Genomic DNA, 17,984 nt, shown 5'->3' with positions numbered 1-17,984 from the left:
TGTAAATGTGTCTCCCCTCCTCTCTACCAGAGGGACAGAGGTTAATTGCTGGAGACAACACTAGACCCTTGTCTGCACAGAGTAATCTACATAACAAATCCTGCCAAAAACTAGCCTTTCTCTACCCCTAGTTCCCCATATATTTACCCTCCCACCACAATTTACTGCCCCTAGAAGCTCCAAGTCCTTTTCCTTTATCTGGTCACTTTTCTAAAAATGTATTGTTCTTTTGTTACGATGCTACATAAGCCCAAGTGCTAACCACTCCTTTGAGCTACTAATCTCTGAGTGCTCCCATGTGCACGCCTGATGCGGGTGCTAGTAAACTTCTGTTTCTGTCTGTCTTTGCTCAGTCTCATTTACAGGGCCCCAGCCAATGAACCTAAGATGGGAAGAGAGAAAAGCAATTTTTCCCTTCCTTACACAAGTTTCTGCCAGCAAATGGCTTGCATGTTATTTTCCCTGAAACTAGAACTCCACCTTCAAGTAGGAAAGGGTATTTTCTTCCTCACCAAGCTGTCTCTACCTCCTTCCTCCTCCTCCTCACTCACTGCTGTGGCTACCTTCGCACACCTTCTAGGCTTCTGTCCCTATAAACATGCACTGGTCATTGCTCCCCAGCCCCTCAATTTCAGAAAAAAAAATATCCTTTGAGCCTCTTCCTTCCTTCCTTCCTTTCTATTTTCCTTAAAAAAAATTGTAGTAAAATACATATAACATTTACCATTTTAAACATTTTTAAGTGGATAATTCAGTGGCATTAAATACATTGACGGTGTTGTGCAACCATCACCACCATCCATCTCCAGAACATTTTGGTCTTCCCCAACTGACACTCTATACTCCTTAAACCCTGAGTACCCTTCCCTCTCTCTCCTGCCCTGGCAACCCTCACCTACCTTCTGTCTCTAAGGGTTTGACTACTCTAGGAACCTCAGATAAGTGGAATTCTATGACGTTTGTCCTTTTATGTCTGGCTTACTTCACTTAGCATAATGTCCTCAGAGTTCATCCATGTTGTAAGATGCATCAGAATTTTCTTCCTATTTAAGGCTGAATAGAATTCCATTGCATGGAGGGGCCACTTTTTTATTTTTAAAATTTTTATTTTATATTGGAGTATAGTTGATTTACAATGCTGTGTTAGTTTCAGGTGTACAGCAACGTGATTTAGTTATACATATATCCGTTCTTTTTCAGATTCTTTTCCTTTATAGGTTATTACAGAGTATTGGGTAGAGTTCCCTATGCTATACAATAGGTCCTTTTTGATTATCTATTTTATATATACTGGTATGTATATGTTAATCCCAACCTTCTGATTTATCCCTCTGCCCCACCTTTCCCCTTTGGTAACCAAAAGTTGTCTTTTTGGGTTTTTTTTCCTAAGTCTGTGAGTCTGTTTTGTAAATAAGTTCATTTGTATTATTTTTTAGATTCTGCATATAAGTGTTATCATATGATATTTGTCTTTCTCTGCCTGACTTACTTCACTTAGTGTGATAATCTCTAGGTCCATCCATGTTGCTGCAAATGGCATTATTTTGTTCTTTTTATGGCTCAATAATATTCCATTGTGTGTGTGTGTGTGTGTGTGTGCATGTGTGCGTGTGTGTGTATACCACATCTTCTTTATCCATTCATCTGTCGATGGACATTTAGGTTGCTTCCATGTCTTGGCTATGTAAATAGTGCTGCAATGAACATTGGGATGCATGTATCTTGGTTTTCTCCAGATATATGCCCAGGAGTAGGATTGCTGGATCATATGGCAACTCTATTTTTAGTTTTTTGAGGCACCTCCATACAGTTCTCCATAGTGGCTGTACCAATTTACATTCCTACCAACAGTGTAGGAGGGTTCCCTTTTCTCCAAACCCTCTCCAGCATTTATTGTTGGTAGACTTTTTGATGATGGCCATTCTGACCAGTGTGAGGTGGTACTTCATTGTAGTTTTGATTTGCATTTCTCTAATAATTAGCATTGTTGAGCACTTTTTCATGTGCTTTTAGGCCATCTGTATGTCTCTTTGGAGAAATGTCCATTTGGATCTTCTGCCCATTTTTTGATTGGGTTGTTTGGTTTTTTTTTTTATATTGAGCTGCACGAGATGTTTGTATATTTTGGAGATTAATCCCTTGTTGGTCGCTTCATCTGCAAATATTTTCTCCCATTCTGTGGGTTGTCTTTTCGTTTAGTTTATGGTTTCCTTTGCTATGCAAAAGCTTTGAAGTTTAATTAGGTCCCATTTGTTTATTTTTGCTTTTATTTTCATTACTCTAGGAGGTGGATCCCAAAAGATATTGCTATGATTTATGTCAAAAAGTGTTCTGCCTATGTTTTCCTCTAAGAGTTTTATAGTATCCGATCTTACATGTAGGTCTTTAATCCATTTTGAGTTTATTTTTATGTATGGTGTTATAGAATGTTCTAATTTCATTCTTTTACATGTAGCTGTCCAGTTTTCCCAGCACCACTTATTGAAGAGACTGTCTTTTCTCCATTGTATATTCTTGCCTCCTTCGTCATAGATAAATTGACCATAGGTGCACGGGTCTATTTCTGGAATTTCTATCCTGTTCCATTGATCTATATTTCTGTTTTTGTACCAGTACCATACTGTTTTGATTACTGTAGCTTTGTAGTATAGTCTGAAGTCAGGGAGCCTTATTCCTCTAGTTCCATTTTTATTTCTCAAGATTGCCTTGGCTATTCTGGGTCTTTTTTGTTTCCATACAAATTTTTAAGATTTTTTTTTTTTTTTTTTTTTTTTTTTGCGGTACGTGGGCCTCTCACTGTTGCGGCCTCTTCCATTGTGGAGCACAGGCTCCAGACGCACAGGCTCAGCGGCCATGGCTCACGGACCCAGCCGCTCCGCGGCATGTGGGATCCTCCCGGACCGGGGCACGAACCCGCGTCCCCTGCATCGGCAGGCGGACTCCCAACCAATGCGCCACCAGGGAAGCCCCCTAAGATTTTTTTTGTTCTAGATCTGTTTAAAAAAAAAATGCCATTGGTAATTTGATAGGGGTTGCATCGAATCTGTAGATTACCTTGGGTAGTATAGTCATTTTGATAATATTGATTCTTCCAATCCAAGAACATAGTGTATCTTTCCATCTGTTTGTGTCATCTTCAATTTCTTCGTCAGTGTCTTATAATTTTCTGAGGACTGGTCTTTTTGCCTCCTTAGGTAGGTTTATTCCTAGGTTTGTTTTTTTTTTATGCAATGGTAAATGGGATTGTTTCCTTAATTTCTCTTTCTGATATTTTGTTGTTAGTGTATAGAAATGCAATAGATATCTGTGTATTAATTTTGTATCCTGCAACTTTACTGAGTTCATTGATGAGCTCTAGTAGTTTTCTGGTAGCTTCTTTAGGATTTTCTATGTATAGTATCATGTCCTCTGCAAACAGTGAGAGTTTTATTTCCTTTCCAATTCTGATTCCTTTTATTTCTTTTTCTTTTCTGATTGCTGTGGCTAGGACTTCCAAAACTATGTTGAATAAAAGTGGTGAGAGTGGACGTCCTTGTCTTGTTCCTGATCTTAGAGAAAATGCTTTCAGCTTTTCACTGTTGAATATGATGTTAGCTGTGGGTTTGTCATATATGGCCTTTATTATGTTGAGGTATGTTCCCTCTCTGCCCACTCTCTGGAGAGTTTTTATTATAAATGAGTATTGAATGTTGTCAAAAGCTTTTTCTGCATCTATTGAGATGATTGTATGGTTTTCACTTTTCAATTTGTTAAGTGGTGTATCACACTGACTGACTTGTGGATATTGAAAAATCCTTGTATCCCTGGGATAAATCCCACTTGATTATGGTGTATGATCCTTTCAATGTATTGTTGGATTTGATTTGCTAGTAGTTTGCTGAGGATTTTTGTGACTATGTTCATCAGTGATATTGGCCTGTAATTTCTTTTTTTGTGGTGGTATCCTTGTCTGGTTTTGGTATCAGGGTGGCTTAACAGAATGAGTTTGGGAGTGTTCCTTCCTCTGCAATTTTTTGAAATAGTTTCAGAAGGATAAGTGTTAACTCTTCTCTAAATGTTTGATAGAGTTCACCTGTGAAGCTCTCTGGTCCTGGACTTTTGTTCGTTGGGAGTTTTTAAATTACAGTTTCAATTTCAGTGCTTCTGATTGGTCTGTTCATATTTTCTATTTCTTCATGGTTCAGTTTTGGGAGATTGTACCTTTCTAAGAATTTGTCCATTTATTCTACATTGTCCATTTTATTGGCATATAGTTGCTCATGATCCTTTGTATTTCTGTGACGTCCATTGTTAACTTCTTTTTCATTTCCAATTTTATTGATTTGAGCCCTCTTCCTTTGTTCTTGATGAGCCTGGCTAAAGGTTTATCAATTTTGTTTATCTTTTCAAAGAACCAGCTTTTAGTTTCATTGATCTTTTCTATTGCTTTCTTTGTCTCTATTTCCTTTATTTCTACTCTGAACTTTATGATTTCTTTTGTTGTGATAACTTTTGGGTTTTGTTCTTTCTCTGGTTGCTTTGGGTTTAAGTTTAGGTTGTTTGTTTGGGATTTTTCTTGTTTCCTGAGGTAAGACTGTAGTGCTATAAACTTCCCTCTTAGAACTGATTTTCCTGTGTCCCATAGGTTTTGGATCATGGTGTTTTCATTTTCATTTGTCTCTAAGTGTTTTTTGGTTTTCCTTTTGATTTTTTTCAGTGATCCATTGGTTGTTTAGTAGCATACTGTTTAGCCTCCACGTGTTTGTGTTTTTTACAGCTTTTTTTCTTGTAGTTGATTTCTAACCTCATAATGTTATGGGAGAGACCAATTTTTTTTTTTTTTTTTTTTTGCGGTATGCGGGCCTCTCACTGTTGTGGCCTCTCCCGTTGCGGAGCACAGGCTCCAGACGCGCAGGCTCAGCGGCCATGGCTCACGGGCCCAGCCGCTCCGTGGCATGTGGGATCTTCCCGGACCAGGGCACAAACCCATGTCCCCTGCATCGGCAGGTGGACTCTCAACCACTGTGCCACCAGGGAAGCCCAAGACCACTTTTTTCATCCATTCATTCATTGATGGACACTTGGGTTGCTTTCTTCCTTCTTCCCTCCTTCCCTCCTTTTTTTTTTTAAAAATTAATTTATTTTATCCATTCATTTTTGGCTGCACTGGGTCTTCCTTGCGCACGTGCTTTCTCTAGTTGTGGTGAGCAGAGGCTACTCTTCATTGCGGTGCGTGGGCTTCTCATTGTGGTGGCTTCTCTTGTTGCGGAGCACAGGCTGTAGTCACGCAGGCTTCAGTAGTTGTGGCTCGCGGGCTGTAGAGCGCAGGCTCAGTAGTTATGGCACACTGGTTTAGTTGCTCCGTGGCATGTGGGATCTTCCCGGACCAGGGCTTGAACCCATGTTTCCTGCATTGGCAGGCGGATTCTTAACCACTGAGCCACGAGGGAAGCCCCCTCCTTACTTTTTAATTTTTAAAAACTCTCTGGGACAAGAAGCATCATAATATTTATAAAGGAAATTTTAAAAGAAAAATAATCAGCTACAGTGTCCTGCCCTTCTCATATGAACTGTTTTCATTTTCCTCTATTCCCTACCAGCTTTTGTCCATATGCAGTCACTATTAGTGCAGATTTTTATGCTGTCTTGTCTTCTGCTTTACTTGGAGGCTAATCTTTTTTTCATGTTAATACATTGCCTCATGCTGAACTTTTTGACAGATGAGTTCAAGATAATGTTTGCAACTAATACAACTTTAAAAAATCATTTCCCTGTTGGCTGTTTTTAATTTTCCATTATTTTGAATAATGAAATTATTTTGAAATCTTTTGGAATCATTTATGTCTTCCTTCCCTCCCTCGCTTTGGATAAAGGCCCAGGAGTGGGCTTATTAGGTCAAAGGAACAAGTGGTTTTAAGACTTTCAAAACATGCTACTGAGGTTGTACTAATTGAAACTGCCCTTTACAGAATTTGAGGGGATGGGTTTTGCTGACAGCCTCACCAGTTCTGGGTATCATTATTTATGTATCTATTTTGCAGTAGATTAAGTTATAATCACTATTTTCATTCATATTTGATTACCAGTAAAATTAAATTTTCTGCCTAATGTTTACTCCTCAGTTGTATTTTTCTACTTTTGAATTGCCTTCTCCCACATTTTACTAAGTTATCTCATGGCGAGTCAATTTCAAAGAAATTTATCTGTACCTGCTCTTTGTTTGCTGTAGGTATGAATATTTATAGGTATTTTTTTAACATCTTTATTGGAGTATAATTGCTTTACAATGGTGTGTTAGTTTCTGCTTTATAACAAAGTGAATCAGTTATACATATACATATGTTCCCATATCTTTTCCCTCTTGCATCTCCCTCCCTCCCACCCTCCTTATCCCACCCCTCTAGGTGGTCACAAAGCACCGAGCTGATCTCCCTGTGCTATGCGGCTGCTTCCCACTAGCTATCTATTTTACATTTGGTAGTGTATATACGTCCATGCCACTCTCTCACTTTGTCACAGCTTACCCTTCCCCCTCCCCATATCCTCAAGTCCATTCTCTAGTAGGTCTGTATCTTTATTCCCATCTTGCCCGTAGGTTCTTCATGACCTTTTTTTTTTCTTAGATTCCGTATATATGTGTTAGCATATGGTATTTCTTTTTCTCTTTCTGACTTACTTCACTATGTATGACAGACTCTAGGTCCATCCACCTCACTACAAATAACTCAATTTCGTTTCTTTTTATGGCTGAGTAATATCCCATTGTATATATGTGCCACATCTTCTTTATCCATTCATCTGTCAATGGACACTTAGGTTGCTTCCATGTCCTGGCTATTGTAAATAGAGCTGCAATGAACATTTTGGTACATGACTCTTTTTGAATTATGGTTTTCTCAGGGTATATGCCCAGTAGTGGGATTGCTGGGTCATATGGTAGTTCTATTTGTAGTTTTTTAAGGAACCTCCATACTGTTCTCCATAGTGGCTGTACCAATTCACATTCCCACCAGCAGTGCAAGAGTGTTCCCTTTACTCCACACCCTCTCCAGCATTTATTGTTTCTAGATTTTTTGATGATGGCCATTCTGACTGGTGTGAGATGATATCTCATTGTAGTTTTGATTTGCATTTCTCTAATGATTAATGACGTTGAGCATTCTTTCATGTGTTTGTTGGCAATCTGTATATCTTCTTTGGAGAATGTCTATTTAGGTCTTCTGCCCATTTTTGGATTGGGTTGTTTGTTTTTTTGTTATTGAGCTGCATGAGCTGCTTGTAAATTTTGGAGATTAATCCTTTGTCAGTTGCTTCATTTGCAAATATTTTCTCCCATTCTGAGGGTTGAATATTTATAGGTATTTTTAATGGAATCCTTCCCTCTCTGTTTTTCTTTAAATGCCGTACATGTGCATGCACACCCACCCACACGCCCCAAATTGCCAAGTGTTGATCTTAAATCAGCCTGGAGAAGGGAGAACTGCTCTCCCTCCTGGGGCACCCACTGTGCCCAGCCCACTGCTGGGTTCCTGGTAAGCATGTGAGGGACAGAGCTGGGAGGCAGGCTGGGAAGTCTGCAGTTTCCTTTCTGGACCAGAAATCGCTGAGCCATTGCACAGATTTAGAAATCTACAGGTGGTTGCAGATTGTAGGCGCATCTATCTCCGGCCTGCTCAGGCCCCTGCATTCCAGTTTTCTCTTCCATTGTCTCCCTCCCTCCTCCGGAGCCAAGTTCCCAGCAACAAGGTCTAGCACAGCACTTCAGACAGTTGTGGGTGCATTTCTGCTTGGGCGTCACATGGCTTATGGGCTGTTTTGATGCATATTAGGAAAGGATGAACAAGCACTACACATTATGGCTTGGGACAAGGCTAAAGTTAATTTGACTCTTTCTTAAAGTAAATGGAAGACTACAGGCACACCTCAGAGATACTGGGGTTCAGTTCCAGACCGCTGCAATGAAGCAAGTCACGTGAATTTTTTGGTTTCCCACTGCGTCTGTTATGTTTATACTATACTGTAGTCTATTAAGTGTGCAATAGTATTGCTTCTAAAAGAACAATGTACATACCTTAATTAAACCATAACACATATAATAATAATGAAAACATCTGAAATATTGTGAGAATTACCAAAATGTGACACAGACACGAAGTGAGCAATGCTCTGTGAAAAATGGCACTGATAGATTTCCTCGACGCAGCGTTGCCACAAACGTTCAATTTGTAAAAACAAAAACACAACATCTGCAAAGTGCAATAAAACAAGGTGTGCCTGTAGATGGCACGATGCTGTTGAGAATGTAGAAGGCAGATGGCTGTTGTTGGGCAGCCTTGGGGATCAGCGCCAGCCTGGCCATCTGCTAGTTGTGTGACCTTGGGTACATCCCCTGGGCTCTCTGAGCCTGCTGCTTCTATTACATGGGGATCGTCCACTCCTCATTGGGTTATTATAAAGTCTAAGAGCAAACGTCTTTCAAAGAGCAGTGCCTGTACTCTGGGATCGGCTAGTTGTAACCATGGCAACATGGCATCTGCTCAATCAATCACGACAGCCATCCCCTCCCCCTTCCCTCCAGAGTGTGGGAATGAGCGGGACCGGCTCCCTGATTCCCATTCACTCCTAAAAACTCTAAAACTCTCTAGAGCTCCTTCTTCTAAACTTCACTGAGCATCTGCTGTGTGCCAGGCATTTACGTGTGGGGAGGCCAGGGACAGTCTGGCGTCTGGCCCTCTGGTGGCCCCATGCCTCATGGCTGACGCTTCACCCTTTGCTCTGGACTCTGGACTTGGTGTAGAGAGGGCCCTGGGAACTCCCTACTGGTGGGCAGGTTTCACAGCCACCCAACACCGCCTCCCCCCCCCCCCCCCGGCACCGCCAATCTCTCCAGTGGATGGCTAACCCCAGCAATCTAATGGACATGTTCTTGGAATCTGCCAGCTTTATTTTTTCAGTTGAAAACTCAACGGAAAAGCCTCCCCCCAAAGAAAGTGAACAACTTTTAGGGCTGTAACTCTTGGGGTCTGAGTGCCCAGGTGCAGAGCACACGTCTGTGGAAACCGGCCCCCTGGAGCATTCAGTCTTAGAGTCAGGCTCTACCCCAAAGAGGGAAGCACCCAACCAGGCTTGTGGTTAAGGGATTTGGGACCATCAGTTTCCCCTCAAGGATCCTCATGCCTCAGGGGAGACCCTGAAGAGGGCAGGGGAAGCCAATCCCAGGCTAGGAGACCCGGGGCAGCCTGGCTCATACAGCTGAGGCTTCCGAAACAGCAGCCAGCGAGTGACTAAGTATCTCAGGCAGAACAGTTGCTGGAGTGGCTTCCGCTCTCCAGAGCTGGGCCCGGCAGGCCAGGCTGCCTCCTGGAATTACAGGGCAGGTGTTGAGGGAGGTGGAGCATTACCCAGACCAGTGTGGGCTTTACCGCCCCCAGAAGCATTCTGAAATCAATGCCTAACAGCCCTTCTTTCCTGGATCTGTATCTTTCCTGGTCTTCTCTGAGTTTCTTGGCATTTCGTGCTGCTTGTCCTGCCCCAGACAGGAATCTTGAGCTTGCTGACGAGATGGGATTGTGGTAGGAGGAGGGGGAGTCTGAAATCTTTGGCAGCCTGGTGCTGGCTCAGGCAAAATCTCAAACTGCAAAGAAAAAAGAAGAGAAGTAAGGCTTCGCTGTAGGCCCAGAGGACAGGGAGCTCCCGCTGTTTCCTGGAAGCGAGCTGAGGGCCCCTGTTATAGCCCCTGGCGTGCTGTAGGCCCAGCAGGGTCAGGCCTCGAGTGGCCCTCATTAAAAGGACATCTCCCCCTTTGGAAGAGCAGTGGGTATGGTTAGATGGTTCCCTGCACTTGTGAGACATGCCCTCACCCCCACCCCAGGAGTTCCTGGCCTGGGAGAGGGCTGAACCCCAGCACGTGATGCTTTGGGAGCATGGAGGGTGCACCCAAAGTGGGGGGTAGAGGGGAGTTCAGGGGCTGAGTCCTGATGAAGAGAGGGTATCCAGGTCATGAAAGCAGCAGGGACATTCAGATGTTTCCAGAACATTTGGTGACATCTAAATGACTTCTCTTTACTTTCAGAAGGAGTCAGCCTTACCCCTTGGATATCCAGCTCACACTGAAGCAGGGACCTCTTCAACTTAGGGATCACAGACCCAGGAAGACCCTCGGCACCTCTCTGGGCAAGGCACACCATCAGCAGGTAAGGCTTTTTTTGTTTTTTTTTAATTTATTCATTTTTGGCTGCGTTGGGTCTTTGTTGTTACGCGCAGGCTTTCTCTAGTTGCAGCAAGCGCGGGCTACTCTTTGTTGCGGTGAGAGGGCTTCTCATTGCAGTGGCTTCTCTTTGTTGCAGAGCATGGGCTCTAGGTGCACGCGCTTCAGTAGTTGTGGCACACAGGCTTCAGTAGTTGTGGCTCGCGGGCTTAGTTGCTCCGCGGCATGTGAGATCTTCCCAGACCAGGGCTCGAACCCATGTCCCCTGCATTGGCAGGCAGATACTTAACCACTGTGCCACCAGGGAAGTCCCAGCAGGTGAGTTTTAATCTCTGTACTTCATTTCTTTTTCTGGTCTTACTGAGTGTGATGGGGTCATCAATACAATATGTAATAGAAACAGAGAGAAAGAGTGTCTATCTCCTTGCTTCTGATGTTTCTCCATCAACTGTGATGTTAAAGGCTGGATACCAAATACCTCAAGTTACCAGGTTAAGGAAGGTCCCTCCTAGCCCTCATTTGCTAAGAGAATTTTTTAAAAAGAAAATATGAGCATTAGACAATCTTATTAAATTCCTTTTCTGCCATCTGTTGATATGATATCTTTGGTTCTTTCCAGATATGATATTTTAAAAATTTTCTAGTTCCCTGCCAAAATTTTTTTTAACATCTTTATTGGAGTATAATTGCTTTACAATGGTGTGTTAGTTTCTGCTTTATAACAAAGTGAATCAGCTATACATATACATATATCCCCATATCTCTTCCCTCTTGCGTCTCCCTCCCACCCTCCCTATCCCACCCCTCTAGGTGGACACAAAGCACCGAGCTGATCTCCCTGTGCTATGCGGCTGCTTCCCACTAGCTCTCTGTTTTACATTTGGTAGTGTATATACGTCCATGCCACTCTCTCACTTTGTCCTAGCTTACCCTTCCCCCTCCCCGTGTCCTCAAGTCCATTCTCTAGTAGGTCTACATCTTTATTCCCGTCCTGCACCTAGGTTCTTCATGACCTTTTTTTTTAGATTCCATATATATGTGTTAGCATACGGTATTTGTTTTTCTCTTTCTGACTTACTTTGCCCTGTATGACAGACTCTGGATCCATCCACCTCACTACGAATAACTCAATTTCGTTTCCTTTTATGGTTCCTTTTGGTTTCCTTTTATATTCCATATATACAATGGAATATTAAATATTCCTTTAATATTCCATTGTATATACGTGCCACATCTTCTTTATCCATTCATCTGTCGATGGATACGTAGGTTGCTTCCATGTCCTGGCTATTGTAAATAGAGCTGCAATGAACATTATGGTACATGACTCTTTTTGAATTATGGTTTTCTCAGGGTATATGCCCAGGAGTGGGATTGCTGGGTCATATGGTAGTTCTATTTGTAGTTTTTTAAGGAACCTCCATACTGTTCTCCATAGTGGCTGTATCGATTTACATTCCCACCAACAGTGCAAGAGGGTTCCCTTTTCTTCACCTTTTCTTCACCAGCTTCACCCTCTCCAGCATTTATTGTTTGTAGATTTTTTGATGATGCCCATTCTGACTGGTGTGAGGTGATATCTCATTGTAGTTGTGATTTGCATTTCTCTAATGATTAGTGATGTTGAGCATCCTTTCATGTGTTTGTTGGCCATCTGTATATCTTCTTTGGAGAAATGTCTATTTAGGTCTTCTTCCCAATTTTGGATTGGGTTGTTTGTTTTTTTGATATTGAGCTGCATGAGTTGCTTGTTATCCCTGCCGAAATTTATGGTCTGTGTTGGATAAACCCATTTCTGAATTCCTGTGGGTCTGTGTCTATTGTCTGACTCTGCTGGTTCTTGCTCTTAGAATTTTGTCTCCTTAAAGTGTGTTCGTTTTTTATAATTACAGTGGTTATAAGTTCAGTGTTTAGAGTTGTATCACCATGCCTAGCATATGAAGTAGGTGCTCAGTAAAAATTTTTTAATTAAAAGATCCTTAGTTGTGGCAAAATATACATCACAAAAAGGTTGACCATCTTAATAAGTGCACAGGTCAGTAGTGTTAAGTACTTTCACTTTGTTGCGCAACCATCACCACCATCTATTCTCCAGAACGCTTTTCATCTTGCAAAACTGAAACTCTGTCCCCATTAAACAACTCCTATTATCCTCTTAGACCAGCCCATGGCAACCATCATTCTGTGTTCTGTCTCTATGAATTTGACAACTCTAGGCACCTCATAGAAGGGGAATCATACAGTATCGGTCTTTTTGTGACTGGCTTATTTCATTTAGCATAATGTTCTCAAAGTTCATTCATGTTGTAGCTTGTGTCAGAATTTCCGTCCTTTTTAAGGCTGAATGATATTCCATTGTATGTATATATACATTTTGCTTATCCCTTCAATTGCTGATGGACACGGGTTGCTTATAACTTTTGGCTGTTGTGAATAATGATGCTATGATGGGTGTATAGATATCTTTGAGATCCTGCTTTCAATTCTTTTGGGGTATATACCCAGAAGTGGAATGACTGGATCATATGGTAATTTTATTTTTAATTTTTTTGAGGAACTGCCATGCTGTTTTCCATATTAGCTACACCATTTTACATTGCCACCAACAGTGCATGATGGTTCCAATTTCTTCACATCCTTGCTACCACTATTTTCTAATTTTTTGATAGCAGCCACTCTAATGGGTGTGAGTTTATATACCATTGTGGTTTTGATTCACATTTCCCTAATGATTGGTGATATTGAGCATCTTCTCATGTACTTGTTGGTTATTTATATATCTTCTTTGGAGGAATGTCTATTCAAGTCCTTTGACCAATTTTATTTTTTTTTATCAGAGTATAGTCGCTTTACAATATTGTGTTTGTTTATACTTTACAGCACCGTGAATCAGCTGTATGTATACATATATCCCTTCTTTTTTGGATTTCCTTCTCATTTAGGTCACCACAGAGTATTGAGTAGAGTTCCCTGTACTATACAGTAGGTTCTCATTAGTTATCTATTTTAGACATAGTATCAATAGTGCATATATGTTAATCCCAATCTCCCAATTCATCCCCCAACTTCTCCCTTGGTATCCATACATTTGTTCTCTACATCTGTGCCGCTGTTTCTGCTTTGTAAATAAGATTGTCTGTACCAATTTTTTCAGATTCCACGTATATGCGTTAATATATGATATTTGCTTTTCTCTCTCTAACTTACTTCATTCTGTATGACAGTCTTTAGGTCCATCCATGTCTCTACAAATGACCCAATTTCGTTCCTTTTTATGGCTGAGTAATATTCCATGGTATATATGTACCACATCTTTATCCATTCCTGTTGATGGACACTTAGGTTGCTTCCATGTCTTGGCTATTGTAAACAGTGCTGCAATGAACATTGGGGTGCATGCATCTTTTTGAATTATTGTTTTCTCTGGGTATATGCCCAGTAGTGGGATTGCTGGGTCATATGGGAGTTCTATTTTTAGTTTTTTGAGGCACCTCCATACTGTTCTCCATAGTGGCTGTACCAATTTACATTCCTACCAACAGTGTAGGAGGGTTCCCTTTTCTCCACACCCTCTCTCCAGCATTTATTGTTTGTAGAGTTTTTGATGGTGGCCATTCTGACTGGTGTGAGGTGATACCTCATTGTAGTTTTGATTATCATTTCTCTAATAATTAGTGATGTTGAGCATCTTTTCATGTGTTTGTTGGCCATCTGTATGCCTTCTTTGGAGAAATGTCTATTTAGGTTTTCTGTCCATTTTTTGACCTACACTCTTTTTTTTTTTTTTTTTTTGCCGTACGTGGCCTCTCACTGTTGTGGCCTTTCCCCTTGCAGAGCACAGGCTCCGGACGCACAGGCTCAGTGGCCATGGGTCACGGGCCCAGCCACTCCGCGGCATGTGGGATCTTCCCAGACCGGGGCACGAACCCGTGTCCCCTGAATTGGCAAGTGGACTCTCAACCACTGTGTCACCAGGGAAGGCCCTCTTCTGCCCACTTTTTGACTGGGTTGTTTGGGTTTTTTTGATATTGAGCTGCATGAGCTGTTTGTATATTTTGGAGATTAATCCTTTGTCAGTTACTTCATTTGCAAATATTTTCTCCCATTCCATAGGTTGCCTTTATACTCTGTTGATTGTGTCATTTCATGCACAGAAGTTTTTAATTTTGATGAAGTCCAGTTGGTCTGTTTATTCTTTTATTGCTTGTGCCTTTGCTGTCATATCCAAGAAATCAATGCCAAATCCAATGTCATGAAGCTTTCCCCCTGTTTTTTTGTAAGAGTTTTATAGTTTTAGTTCTTATATTTATGTATTTGATTTATTTTGAGCTAATGTTTTTATAGGGTGTAAGGTAAGGGTCCAACTTCATTCTTTTCATGTAGATATTCAATTTTCCCAGCACTGTTTGATGAAAAGATTATACTTTCTCCATTGAATGGTCTTGACATACTTGTCAAAAATTATTTGACCATATATGCAAGGGTTTATTTCTGGGCTATTTTATTCCTTTGGTCTATATGTCTGTCTTTATGCCAGTACCACAGTGTTTTGATTACTGTAGCTTATGTTAAAAGTTTTGAAACCAGGAAGTGTGAGACCTCTAACTTTGTTCTTTTTCAAGATTGCTTTGGCTACTTGGGGCCCCCTTGAGATTCTGTATGAATTTTAGGGTAGGTTTTTATATTTCTGCAAAAAAAGCCATTGGGATTTTGACAGAGATTGCGTTAAATCTGTAGATCACTGAGTAGTATTAATATCTTAATGATATTAAGTCTTTCAATCCATGAACATGGGATATCTTTCCATTTATTTGTATCCTCTTTAATTTCTTTCAGCAGTGCTTTGTACTTTTCAGTGTATAAGTTTTTCACCTCTTTGGTTAAGTTTATTCCTAAGTATTTTATTCTTTTTGATGTTATTGTAAATGGAATTATTTTCTTAATTTCCTTTTTGGAATGGAATGCTCATTAGTGTATAGAAACACAATTGTTTTTTGTGTGTTGACTTACATTCTGCAACTTTGTTTACTAATTCTAATAGGTCTTTAAATTTTTTTAAGCTTTAGTATTTTCTACATATACATGGTTTTTTAGATATATATGATTGTGTCATTTGAGAACAGAGATAACTTCTTTCTTTCCAATTTGGATGCTTTCTGTTTCTTTTTCTTGACCTATTGTTCTGGCTGGGACTTCTGATACTACTTTAAATTGAAGTGGCAAAAGTAGGCATCCTTGTCTTCTCCTGATCTTAGAGGAAAAGCTTTCAGTCTTTTACCATGGAATATGGTGTTATCTATGGGCTTGTCAAATATGGCCTTTATTATGTTGAGGTAGTTTCCTTCTATTCTTAGTTTGTTGAGTGTTTTTATCATGAAAGGGTGTTGAATTTTGTCAAATGCTTTCTCTACATCAGTTGAGATGGTCATGGTTTTTTTTTTCCTTCATTCTTTTAATGTGGTGTATTACATTGATTTTCCTATGTTGAACCATCCTTGCATTTCAGGAATAAACCCACTTAGTTATGGTATATAATCCTTTTAATGTGCTCTTGAATTCTGTTTGCCAGTACAGTTGTTCCTCAGTATCCACGGGGATTGGTTCCATGGATACGAAAATCTGTGGATGCTAAAGTCCCTTATATAAAGTCCCTTATATAAAGTGACATAATATTTGCATACAGCCTATGTACATTCTCCTGTATAGTTTAAATCATCTCTAGATTACTTATAGTACCTAATACAATATAAATGCTATGTAAATAGTTGCCAGCATGCAGCAAATTCAAGTTTTGCTTTTGGAACTTTCTGGATTTTTTTTCAAATATTTTCAATCCGTGGTTGATTGAATCTGTGGATGTGGAAATCATAGATATGGAGGGCCAACTGTATTTTTTTTGTGTGTGATGATTTTTGCATCTATATGCATCAGGGATATTGTTCTGTAGTTTTCCTGAAGTGTCTTTGTCTGGCTTTGGTATCAAGATAATTCTGGCCTCATAAAATGGATTTGAAGATGTTCCCTCTTCAGTTTTTCTTTTTTAATATAATTTAAATTTATTTATTTATTTTTGGCTGTGTTGGGTCTTCATTTCTGTGTGAGGGCTTTCTCTAGTTGTGGCAAGTGGGGGCCACTCTTCATCACGGTGCGCGGGCCTCTCACTATCGCAGCCTCTCTTGTTGCAGAGCACAGGCTCCAGATGCGCAGGCTCAGTAGTTGTGGCTCACGGGCCTAGTTGCTCCGCAGCGTGTGGGATCTTCCCAGACCAGGGCTCGAACCCATGTCCCCTGTATTGGCAGGCAGATTCTCAACAACTGCGCCACCAGGGGAGCTCCCCTCTTCAGTTTCTTGTACGAGTTTGAGGAGGCTTGGTTTCAATTCTCTAAATGCTTGGTAGAATTTACTAGTGAAGCCATCTGGTCCTGGGCTTTCCTTTGTTGGGAGGTTTTTGATTACTGATTCAATTTGCTTGCTAGTTTTAGGTCTTTTCAGATTTCTGTTTCTTCGTGATTCAGTTTTGGCAGGTAATATGTTTCTGGGAATTTATCCATTTCATCTAGATTGTCCAATTTGTTGTCACACAAGTGTTTATAGTACTCTCTTATAATCCTTTTTGGTTCTGTAAAAATCAGTTGTCATGTTCCCTATTTCACTTCTGATTTTACTTACTTGAGTCTTCTTTTTTCTTATTAGTCAGTCTAGCTAAAGATTTGTCAATTCTGTTGATCTTTTCAAAACACCAACTTTTGGTTTTGTTGACTTTCTCATCTTTATGATTTCCTTCCTTCTGCTAGTTTTGGGTTTGATTTGTTCTTTTCCAGGATCCTTAAGGAGTAAAGTTAGGGTGTTGATTTGAGCTCTTTTGTAATGTGAGGATTTACAGCTGTACATTTCCTTAGTAGCACTGCTTTCTCTAAATTCCATAGTTTTGGTGTGTTGTGTTTTTGTTTTCATTTGTCTCAAGATATTTTCTAATTTATTTTGTGATTTCTTTGACCCATTGGGTGTTTAAGAGTGTGCTGTTTAATTTTGTACAATTTGTGATTTTTCCAGTTTTCTGTCTGCTATTTCTAGTTTCTTTCCATTGTAATTGGAAAATAGTTTGTATGATTTCAGTTTTTAGAGGTTTATTAAGACTTGTTCTATGGCCTAATATCTATCTATCTAATGTCTATCATGGAGAATGTTCAATGTACACTTGACAAAAATGGATACTCTGTTGCTGTTGGGCGGAGTGTTCTGTATATATCTGCTAGGTCTGGTTGATCTTCAATGTTGTTCAAATTCTCTATTTCCTTATTGATCTTCTCTTTGGTTGTTCTATCCATTATTGAAAGTGTGCTCTCTTTTGGTTACTATCTGTATGGAATATTTTTTTCCATCCTTTCACTTTCAACCTGTGTGTGTCCTTAGATCTAAAGTGAGTCTCTTGAAGACAGCACAAATTGCATTTTTCACCTCCAGAATTTGTTTACTGTAATTTCTACATCTTCGTTGATATTCTCATTTTTCTCATATATTGTTTTCCTGATTTCACTTAGTTGTCTGCCATCTTTCTTCTCCTTCATCTGACTGAGCATATTTAAGACAGTTGTTTTAAAGCCTGTCAATAAGGGGCCTATGTTTCTTGAGAGTTAGTTTCTGGAGATTTACTGTGTTCCTCTGAATGGGCCCTATCTCACCATTTCTTTGTATGTCTTGTCATCTTTTGTTGGAACTGGGCATTTGAAAAGACATCCACCTCTCCCATTCTTTGCAGACTGTCCCTGTGCAGGGGAAGGCCTTCACTAATCAACCT

General features: G+C 40.3%; 1 protein-coding gene across 1 annotated transcript in view; it reads right to left on the bottom strand.

The window, feature by feature from the left end:
• Positions 1–9,223: 9,223 nt before the first annotated feature.
• LOC136135307 (uncharacterized) overlaps positions 9,224–17,984 on the bottom strand; it is a 181,196-nt gene continuing 172,435 nt past the window's right edge. The window contains exon 68 of the mRNA XM_065893207.1: positions 9,224–9,339. Coding sequence (XP_065749279.1) covers positions 9,224–9,339 — 116 coding nt within the window. The remainder of the gene's footprint in view (positions 9,340–17,984) is intronic.

The sequence above is a fragment of the Phocoena phocoena genome, chromosome 15 (genome assembly GCF_963924675.1).
Source record: "Phocoena phocoena chromosome 15, mPhoPho1.1, whole genome shotgun sequence".
NCBI lineage: Eukaryota > Metazoa > Chordata > Mammalia > Artiodactyla > Phocoenidae > Phocoena > Phocoena phocoena.
Note: the sequence above shows the minus strand (reverse complement) of the source record. Positions and strands in the feature narration are given on the sequence as shown.